The 11335-nt window shown below is 41.4% G+C and overlaps 1 protein-coding gene across 2 annotated transcripts in view; it reads left to right on the top strand.

Moving 5' to 3' along the window:
• The first annotated feature begins 6 nt into the window (after positions 1-6).
• Positions 7-11335, top strand: part of SULT4A1 (sulfotransferase family 4A member 1) — a 58037-nt gene continuing 46708 nt past the window's right edge. For both annotated transcript variants that reach the window (XR_002096965.1, XM_019515745.1), the window contains exon 1: positions 7-203. Coding sequence is in view for 1 of the 2 variants with exons in the window: in XM_019515745.1 (XP_019371290.1) it covers positions 35-203 (169 nt within the window). In the remaining variant the exon portion in view is untranslated. The remainder of the gene's footprint in view (positions 204-11335) is intronic.

Genomic DNA, 11335 nt, shown 5'->3' with positions numbered 1-11335 from the left:
CAGAGCCAGCACCGGTGCCGCACCGCGGGGGAGGATGGCGGAGAGCGAGGCCGAGACGCCCGGCACGCCCGGCGACTTCGAGAGCAAGTACTTCGAGTACCAGGGCGTGCGCCTGCCGCCCTTCTGCCGCGGCCGCATGGAGGAGATCGCCAACTGCCCCGTCCGCGACAGCGACGTCTGGATCGTCACCTACCCCAAGTCCGGTACTGCCGGGGGGCGCCGCCCGGCCCGGGCTGCACGGGGGGCTGGGCCGAGGGGCTGGCAGGGGTGGGCCGGGTATGTGCACGCATACATGCACACACACGCAACTGTGCCCTGCATGGACAGAACAATGTGCCCTCCACACACACACGCACAGCATTGTGCCGTGCACACAGAGCAGTATACCATGTACACACACACATACACAAAAGGATGTGCCCTATACACATAAGCCGGCAAGGTTCTTTGGGTAGGTGTAATCTTTTTTATTAGACCAACTAAATAGTTGGAAAAAATGTTCTTCCCATGCTTTTGGGCACAAACACCCTTCGCCAGGCATAGGGCGACTCACTGAAGGGTGTTAGTGCCCAAAAGCTTGCAAAGAACATTTTTTCCAACTATTTAGTTGTCTAATAAAAGAGATCACACCTACCCAAAGAACCTTGCCTGCCTCTGTCCTTAGACCAATACAGCTACAACCTACACTCCTATACACACGTGCACATATACAGAACAATTCGCCCCCCAGACACGTGTGTACACAGAGCAATATGCCATGTCACACACAGCAATTTGCCATTCACAGAGCAGTGTGCCCTCCAGACGTGCACATGGATTAGTGCTACACAAACAGAGCAACTTGCCACGTACAGACACAGAACAACATGCCCTCCATACACATGTACACACGGAGCAATGTGCCATGCACATGCACAGTAATGTGCCATGCACACACACAGAACAAATGTGCCCTCTGCACACAAACACACACACAGAGCAATGTCTCTGCAGAGGTTTGGGAGCCCAAAGAGCGCTCTAAAGGTCACTGGGACTTAGCTTGTCTCCAAATGAACCTCTCTCCCCCCCTGTCCCTGCATAGCACCCTCCCTGCATCCATGGAAGTTGCGCCTATGGGATTTTGCATTGGACAAGGGCTTTCTGAGCCACCGACTCTGCAGCAGAATGGTAGGCAACTGAATTGCTTCAGCAATGGCAGTGGGGTTTGGCCTCCCTGCTAGGACAGACTTTGGCTTGGGATGGGGGTTTTTTGAACTGTAGGAATCTCAGCATGTTTTATGGAGAAATAGTTTAGCTGGTGAGGGTGATGAGGCTGCCCTCTTTTCAAATGTTCCTTAAGGCATATTAAAGCAAGTTGCAGAACTAGGGACAGCTCTGCAGCCTGAATGTTTTTATTTTGGGTGGTGCGGGGAATGACTATCCCTTTCCTACATATCTTAGCTGCATTAAAAAAAAGGGCCGGAGGGGCTATTTTTGTGGTGAAGCACCTTATTCTATGACTCTTATGACTGTGGCCTGCTGCACAAGTAAGATACTAGTCAGGCTGAGGTATGTGTGTCACAGTCTAGGCTAAAATAAGCATGTAAAAGCAGGTGATAGGAACAAGCAGATTTAGTGACAACACTCTGTCACCACCCTTGTTATGTCACTAATGAAAAGAAAAGGCAAAGCCTTCTGTGAGGACCTAAGCTTGAAGTATATCCCCACTAAACTGGTTAAATAGAATCACAAGAAATGTCCCATAAGTATGCTTCTGCCATAAAAATAGCCTTTGAGTTCATTAGTATGGGATCTAAGAATTTCACACAATATTGTTCTCCCTGCTTTCAGACAAAAAATGCTCTGGCTGAATTAATATAGATACAGTGCTGACAGCAAGGAAGGAGACAGTATGGTAGCTTCACAGCCTACCTGATAAAGCCAGAAACAGAGAGGGTTGAAGACTTTTTTTTTTAATATACAAATCAGTGAATAACCTTTTTCCCTGGCAGTAAAACAGTCCCTTTCTGGAAAATTCAGAGTCCATTGTGCCAGAGATCAGAGCTGTCATCGCTCTCAATTCAAAGGCAAAATCATGTTATTTTATCAGAGTAGATTAATTACTGGCTTTTTTTCCTTTGACTGTTATATGAAAGTGCCTTATGTCTCTTCATTTTCTTGATGTGCCTATGTGAAATTGTATATATACTCTTTCAGAATAGAAGACATACCATCCTGTCATTTTTCAGAGGATAGTTCAATGTTTAGTTCAGTGTTGCTTCTTAATATTTACCTAATAATGCTGCCATTAAAAGATTCTAGTCAATATTTGGCAGATATTTACAGTAAACTGTGTAGACAGAACAGTGGCCCCAAAAAGCTAGGACTGAGGACAGAAAGCTACATCTTCATTGTTCTTTTTACCCATTTCTTTAAAGATTTATGAGAAACAAGAAGCAATAAATTAACCATTTAAATTATTTCAGCTTGTTAATATTTCAGTTTTGTAAAGTATTACCAGTCCTGAATGTCATGCATTTTATTATAGAACCTGAGTTGTATATTGGCAAGCTGTAAAATTCACTTTATTATCTTCAGCTTCACCCTGGAATGAACCTTGTGCCAATATAATGGGTCAGGGGGCAATAGCTTAATGCCCATAACTTTATCACTATGGATAAGCAGTTATGTATAGTCATACTTCACCCACAGTTATGGTGATGATGATGAGCAGCAACATCACAGTAGCACCAAGAGGCCCTCCCTGAGATCAGGACTCCATGATGTTAGGTACTGCATGTATACCTAGTAGCAGATAGCCCTTGCTCCAAAAAAGCTATTGATGCAGTCAAGGTGAAAGACAGGTGAAAGGAAGTTGGGAAACTGAGTCCCAGAGAAGTTATATGATTTGCCCAAAATCACACAAGAAGCCAGAAACTGAATCCAGCTTTTTTGGGCCCCAGTTTAGTGCCTTAACCAGAAACCTGAGTTTATCTTTCTTTCGCAGTATAAACCATTGGTAAAAAGTCCTCTGGTAACTAAAGCTGATAGGAATTTTTCATATGTAAAGATTTTTCATCCAAGAAAGACATATCTAAAAAGAATACAATTTCACGCAAGATTATCAACAATGTAGAATTTTTTTCATTTTTTCTTGAAACATTGTCTTTTTCTAATTTTTTTTAACCATTTTTAATGGAAAGTATTATAAAAATATTAAAATTAGTCATCAGCTTTTTGTCAGGTTTCATAAATATAACATTTCCATATTTGTTGATAAACATTTTGAAGAAAAAAGTCATACCAATTTGAAAACAATGAAAAATGCACCAATTTAAAATGTTTTCAAAGGAAAACAACTTTTTTCCCTTTTCTTCCTGTTTTGGTTCCTTTTTTTTTTCTTTCCCTTTTTTGACGGTGCATTTGGTTTGACTTATCCTACTCATGACTGTTTACAAAAAACAAAGCTATCTGTTAGCCATGGAATGGAGGTCATTGCTTCTAGCTATTATATTTCCATAGCTATGTGCTACAGTATAAGGACAGAAGGATTTATCTATAACTGCTTGCTGTATGGCTGTTTATTTGGCAAAGAACATACACTAATAGATACATTAGGCTGTAATGGCCATATTTCCTGGCTAGGACTAGCTGAATGTGCACAATGATTAACTAAAAATTAGTTAACCACCTTCCATAAACTATTCTGTAATTGAAGTGAGTACATTTATTGGGAATGATCTTAGATAAAGACTTCTGAACTATGGTGGATTTACTGGCAGTAATGTAATACATTTAATGAAAAATGTATTTAATATGATGGCAGCTTAAATTAATATTCATAGTTCTTTATAGTCCTACACCTTCCTCTAACAAATTACTTAAACTTGGGAAATTCCCAATCTATGAAAATTTCATGCATGCAGCCAAAACACCCGTACTTCATGAAATTCCAAGGCATTAAAGAAAAGGTCACTAATTTGATTTTTTATTGTAACTCTTTTGACTGAAACAGAGGTACACTATGGATGAGAGTGGCCCATTATGTGCTGTTTTGGTTGAGAACAGAAAATGGAATGCCATTATATACTGGATTAAACCTGGAGTTCTCAAACCTTTTAAACTCAAGGACCCCTTCATTAAATTCAAAGCACCCTGCAGGCCATACCAGCTCTTAACTTTTACTGTCTTTGGGCACATCTACACAAGATGTTAATGTGCATTTATTTAGTACTTGTTTAATCAAGTAAGAAATGCACAGTAACTAGAGTTATTGCACAGTAGTGCTGATGAACACCTTTTTACCGATGCTCTTGCACAGTAGCATAATAATACTGTGCAGTAGCATATTAACACTGTTTGTGCTGTGACACGTTACTGCTCAGTATTATTCAGCTACTGCACAGTTAGTGTCTCATGTAGACGTGTCCTTTTTTGATTAAGGAAAAATAATAGAGCAGTTCTTCTGTTGCAAAGAACTCAGAAAAACCACAAAAGGCCAGTATGGTTTTGACACTGTGGAATCTATTTGTCCTATTTGGAATCTTGTGGCACCACTGTATTACAGCCTGTCAAACCTTATTTTAATATACACATTCATATAGCAGACTAATGTACTTTCCACCCCCCCCCGCAAAAAATATCAATAAATTCAGTAAATGTTATGAAATAATGAATAAGCTATTTATTGCAAGGCATTTCCCTAGTCATTATACTTAGGGCTAGCTCTATCCTTGGTTAAACTCCATTGACTTCAATTGAGTTACTCCAAGGATGCAGTTTGGACTCTGAAGCATAGTTCAGCTTCAGTTCAGGGGCCCATATCTTTTGTCTCCCTGCGCTAGCTAGATATAAACAGTAATCATTTTGGATCCATGTATTTGCTTCACTTCAGAGCTGATATGTAGTTCCCTTCTTAATGGTTGTCACTGCTGCATCTTTTCCAAATGAATGTGTTTTACATTCTTGGGTCATAGCCTATAAATTAATACACTCTTTTCTTATGCTTTGCAAAATTAGTAATTTGAGAAAACAGCTATTCAAATGAATAATGAAAGAGTCTTCCCACTTGGGCTATTCTGCCAAATAATTAGCTAGAGTTCTGTCTGGGAAAATGTCAGCACTGGGCAAATATCAGTATTCAGTAACTACCCAAGTGATTCATGCAAACTCCCACTTTTCTGCATTGTTATCTGGTGGCAAACACTGGTGATGGCTGCTGTCACTATCAAATACTAATTATATAACCTTTTACTAGCCAAAGCTATATTATTACTAAATCTTTTGTGATTTTCCTCCAGCGCTGGACTCCTGTGGCTATATAGTTTAGTTCATTCCCTGGGAACATGGTAGGCCTTCTGTTTAAATAAGGATTGGCAGAATACTTACAGGCAGAAAAGTGTTACTGGCTTGTAAATTCATGGTGCTCTTTTCCTTCATATCCCTTGTCAAGACTCACCCTGGTATGGTGCTGCTAAGAAATCAGCTAGTGAAGGTGAGTTAACCACATGGATGTAGGCTAACCTCTTGGTCACTAATTTTATTTAGAAGTAATGTAAACAATTGCAAATGTATATTGGGGTGTCACATGCTTTATTATTTCTGTAACTCAAGCTCATTGCACACACCAGCATCTGCTTGCACTTCCTCCTACCTCCTTATTTACTACCCTCCAACATCAACGACTCCTTGTATTCTTTGTTCATCACAGGTCTCTCTGTGCCCCTCTTACCTCTGTATTATGTTCCAGGGGCTCTGTGTCCCTCATTCTTTCCCTCTCCCCATACTTCAGGCTCTGCATATCTCTGATGTCCTCATATATTCTTCTTCCTCCCAATGTCAAGAGTATTGTGTGCACCCTTATTCTCCCTTTCCTGCCATGACAGGAGCTCTGTGTCTCCTCCCTGTTATCTGCTCTGCCCCATTCTATGGGTTTAGTGTGCCTTTCATTCCCTCCTTTCTTTTTCCACATCCCTTCCCATTCCTTCCTCCCCCGTGCCATCTCTTTATTCTCTTTATTTCTTATCAGAGTCCTCTTGCCATTGGACCCATTCCATGTCTCTCCTCACCAAAGAAAAACAAAAAACCCAGATGGTCTGTGTGCTCATCATAATTTTTATTCTTTCCTTCTCAGCCAGGGGTCTATCTAGATTGTCACCTAATGTCTTCTCATTCCCTCTCATTCTTATATATTTTCTTTTTTATCAATTGTTAAGTTGTTCAAGTCATCAGTATTTTAAATTCTGTTGGTAAATCAGGCAAAACTGAGGGTACGATTGTTGTGGGGAAAGGTGTCAATGGCTGTCATCAATTGGTTCTTTGTTCCAAAGATGGTTCTTTGTAGAAGTGGTTGGAGCAGGTGGGTCTACACAGATGTGGGAGCTCATTTCCTTCTGGTTTTCTGATTTTCACCAAAAATAGGTTCTGTCTATAGATACCTATAATTTTGCAGGAAATTTTAGAATTAATTGTACACAGTAGTCAACCTTACTACAGTGCAGACAGAGAAATGGTTTTGCATGTTAAGACCTCATTTAAAAAATGGTATGTTTGTATAAATTTATGCTACCATTTGTGTCCCTTCTCACACTGTACCTTCTCCTAGGAATGGAATATGTGTTTGTAGAACACCTAGCACAATGGCAGGATCCTCTGGATGCTTGTGTCATATAAACACTAAATGGTAGTGATAGCGTTGCATAAGTTTTATCGTGTTTGCATAGGACCCATGCCTCCAGGGATGCTGTGGTTCATAGTCCTCTGACTCCCCTTTACTCAGCTAGAGAATTCTTCACCGATCTTTCAATGCTTGTATGGGGCTAAAAGATATTATTTGTCCTGTTAAGAGTAGGTCATGGTCATAAGCACCTCTTGCTTATCTGTCCATGAGCATTCCACAGGCTGCTACTTCAAAAGCTGTCCTCTGTCTGTCTCCTGACTTGCCACCCGACTGGCTAGTCCATGCCAGCACCCTGTGCGTGATATGAGTGAGTGATAAGCTAAAGCACAATGGGTCTGGTTCTCCTTTCACTTATGCTAATTTTTCACTGGTATAACTCTATTGACAGTTCCTTCTGGTTTGCACAGGCATCAATGAGAGAAGAATCAGGCTGAAAGGTTGCCAGGCAGCCTGTGCAAGCTGGTGGGGTTGCGTGCCAGGAACAGGTCAGATGAGCAGAGTTGGGTGAGTCAGCTGTAGGCTGCAGTGGACTGCAATGTTTTCTTCCTATGGGAATGGTAGAAAGTAGTCTTCCATTGCTGTGGCTCAGTTTTTCTCAGTGGGTGAGAGTATTCACATAGGTCCTTAATGTGCTTGAAGTTATATTCTGAAAGTTCCTGTGTTAACAAGCCCTAAGGGTTGGTCTGTATTGCTCACAGTTCTGTGTACAGATACCCCAGTTGGCTCTACACTCATCAGGATAAATTTGCCCGGGCAGAACAATTTGCTAATACAGCTGCATTGCTCACAGTATCTGAGCTAACCTGTACAGAGCCAGTGTTACTACATGGTTCTGCATTGCCCTGTGGATATAGACGTAAAGAATATTTTTTTAACAACTGTTTCTTCTCCTGCTGTGATTCCGTTGACAAGTAATTAGCTGATTTCAGCTTTGTCATTGGACTTTTAATGTCCTGTTCTTCTCAGGACCTTAGTTGGCTTTAATTTAATTGGACCTAATTCAAAGAATGAATTGCAGTATTATTAACTGAGCATCATGGCCGTCAATAAGATGTCTTTGGCTACAAAAATCATGAGATTGCAAAATGTAATAAGTTTGGAGGTTTTTACTTTTCAAAGATTTCATAGACATTAGGGCTGAAAGGGACCTCGGAAGATCATTGAGTCCAGCCCCCTGCCCAAAGGGCAGGAAGTCAGCTGGGGTCATAGGATCCCAGCAAGATAAGCATCCAATTTACTCTTGAAGGTGTTCAATGTTGGTGCTTGAACCACCTCCGATGGCAGGCTATTCCAGACCTTGGAGGCTCGGACAGTAAAGAAATTCTTCCTTATGTCCAGCCGGAAACAGTCTTGCAGTAGTTTATAACCATTCGACTTCGTCATCCCTTGAGGCGCTCTGGTGAACAAACATTCCCCCAGATACTGGTGGTCACCCCTGATAAACTTATAGGTGGCCATCAGATCACCCCTGAGCCTGTGCTTTTCCAGGCTCAAGAGCCTCATAGCTCTCAGCCTGTCATCGTACTCTGTTTTCCTGACCTCTGATCATGCGCGTGGCTCTTCTCTGGACTCTCTCAAGCTTCTCCACATCATTTTTGAATTGTGGGGCCAAAAACTGGACGCAGTACTCCAGCTGCAGCCTCACCAAGGCCGAGTACAAGGGGAGAATGACATCCCGGGATTTGCTTGAGAAGCTTCTATGGATGCAAGCCAATGTTCTGGTTGCTTTACTAGCTGCAGCATCGCATTGCAGGCTCAGGTTCATCTTGTAGTCAATGGTGACCCCCAAGTCTCTTCTGTAGTCCTAGCCAGTGTAGTCCTGCTAAGCCTATAAGGATGCTGCAGGTTTTTCCTCCCAAGGTAGAGAACTTTGCATTTTTCTGTGTGAAACACCATCAGGTTCTCATCCACCCATTTGCTGAGCCTGTCCAAGTCAGCCTGGATCGCCGTCCTGTCTTCAGGTATGGATGCTTTGCCCCAAAGTTTGGTGTCATTGGCGAACTTGGCCAGTCTGCTTCTGACTCCAGTGTCCACATCATTAATGAAGATGTTGAACAATATGGGTCCAAGGACAGAGCCTTGGGGGACCCCACTGGTCACAGTGCACCATGATGATTGACGTCTATCAATTACCACACTCTGGGTCCGACCATGGAGCCAGTTTCCCAGCCAGAGGATTATGGTGGACCCAAGGCCACAATTGGCCAGTTTTGCCAAGAGGTGATCATGGGATACCACATCAAAGGCTTTTTTGAAGTCAAGATATATGACATCAATCTTTTCTCCCTTGTCCATTTGATAGGTAAACTGGTCATAAAGGAAATGAGATTGGTCAAGCAAGATCTACCCGCAACAAACCTGTGCTGGCTATCCCTCCTGATGTTGGCTTAGGCCAGTCCATTAAAGATGGCTTCTTTAATAAACCTTCTACCTTCTGGCTTTTAATATGCCCATTTTTAAGATTTTCTTCACAATCACAAAGTCTAGAAATTTCCATCATGCCCTGAACAGGTTCACAGACTGAGGGACGACTCTAGCCCCACTTATGTGTCATCTGGAAAATGGTTTGAAGTTCTGCAGGATGAAAGTTAGTTTATGCTTATAATTTGGTATTATTTAATTAGATACGCTTCTGTTAATTGAGTATGTAGGTAGGCAACCCACGTGGGTAGGCAACCCACAGCATGGATGCCAGCATGTGGCACTCAAAGGCATTTTGCTTGGCATGTGCACCTTGGGGCAGACAGCACGGTCAAGTAGGTAGAGTGCCATATATGGCTTTGATTTAACATTTTCAGAGCTGTAGCATAACTTGTGTATATTAGTGTTTTCAAGATCAGGGCCATTGTGCTCCTGCACTTGAAAGCTCTTCGGGCACAGACCAGCATTTTGTTCTTTGTACACCTCCTAGTACGGTAGTTTTTAATCTGTGGTCTGCGGACACCTGGGGGTCCGCAAAAGATGACTGTGATCAATCAAAAGCATGCGAATAGCCACACATACAATTCAAAGTGGTCCACACCTCCATTCAAAATTTTTTAGCGATTCACAAATGAAAAAAGTTTGGAAACCATGGTCGTAGTACAGTAGGGTCCCTGACTCCTAGCCATTACCCCAATAGAGATAAATTACAAATAATACTAGCTAATGAATAAATACTTAGAAATGTTACCACTGATGGACTAGAAAAGGAGTGGGATTAATTAGACCCTTTTAAGTGGGTCAAGTAGGTAGAGTACCACTGGACATGGATGAAGAAGCATTGTACTTGGTAGCAGTTTCTGTGCCATGTACCTGTCTCAGCAGACCAGCAAAGAGAAGTGACGAGAGAAGGGAACTGCAAATACTGGTAATTCAGAGGAGGAAGTTTGCTGCCACGTAACAGGGTTCACATAGAACACTCATGAAGAATAATTGCTTTCCTAGTTATAAAAGCAAAAGATAAAATTCAAGTAACTTCCTTTTTGACAACAGGAAAAATGTCCCTATCTTCCCACTATCCCATCCTTCCCCTGCCAAAAAGGTCCCAAAAATTTTTATGGACATCCTGTCTTAGCTCCAAAGGTTAAAATATTAAAAAACACATCAAGTTAGTCCCAACCCAAAAGCTACTCACTTCTATTTCATTTTATTGATTATCTTCCACACTGAAAAAATGAATTCTTCTTTTGTATGACAAAACCAGCTCCATATCTTTCTCTTTGTACGCTTTGGGATTTTTGTTGATTTGGGAGTTCTTGGTCATCACAGATGTTACCAGGGATCACTACGTGGAAGTGGCTCTCATCCATCCCCAATAAATTAATAGAAAAGGTAGCAAAATCCCCTAAGCTGAAGTGCTTTAAAGTGGATCATGTGAAAATGATCCTTTACTCTCATTATGGAGTTTTCTGATAAAACACTCCATCTCTTGTTAAGGAGCTATGCTTCAATACTACCTGACACTTGGAAAACACTACCTCCAATGTTGTTCAGATGTTTGTTATTCCACAAAGGGCTCCTAGGTTTGATATTTCAAATAATAATACTGGACACATAATTGGAAGATTGAGTTTGTGGTTAAAACACTAGATTGGGAAAAATAGCTTCATTTTTTTGTCCAAGTAATGTGGCCTTCCTGTGTGACCTTGTTCAAGTCATTTAATTTGCTTGTGTCTCAGTTCTCCATCGTATAATGGGGATAATATGATTTCAGTTCTCCCAGGCTTTGTCTGTCTTGTCTGTTTATATGATAAACTCTTTGGGCTAAGGAGCATCTAATATGATACACAATTACAACAGTTAGTAAAATGTGGCACAAGCGATTGGAATATGTAGGCATTCATGCATTGCTAATAAATAATCATGCTAATAAAGTATTTTCTTTTACTAGATGAGATCAACCAACAAAGAGATAAGAATGAAAAGTTCTTGAGACCACAGTCCTTGTGAGCCCTTTGGGAATATTCTGTCATACTTTAGAACATCCAGAAGGACTATATATGATGGCTAATGTTACTGAGAGATAGCATCCATCAGTCATAGAGTTGGGAGGCACTTCATGAGCTATTGAGTCCAACCCCCAAAACAGTCCCCATCGTTTTGGGCTGTGTCTTGGTGTCTTGATATCTTCAATAACTCCTTAGTACAGTATGTACTAATGGGAGGCTGTGGCATAGACACCCACACAGTCAAATG

This window comes from Gavialis gangeticus, unplaced genomic scaffold, assembly GCF_001723915.1.
Source record: "Gavialis gangeticus isolate Ggan-Ray unplaced genomic scaffold, GavGan_comp1, whole genome shotgun sequence".
Taxonomy (NCBI): domain Eukaryota; kingdom Metazoa; phylum Chordata; order Crocodylia; family Gavialidae; genus Gavialis; species Gavialis gangeticus.
Note: the sequence above shows the minus strand (reverse complement) of the source record. Positions and strands in the feature narration are given on the sequence as shown.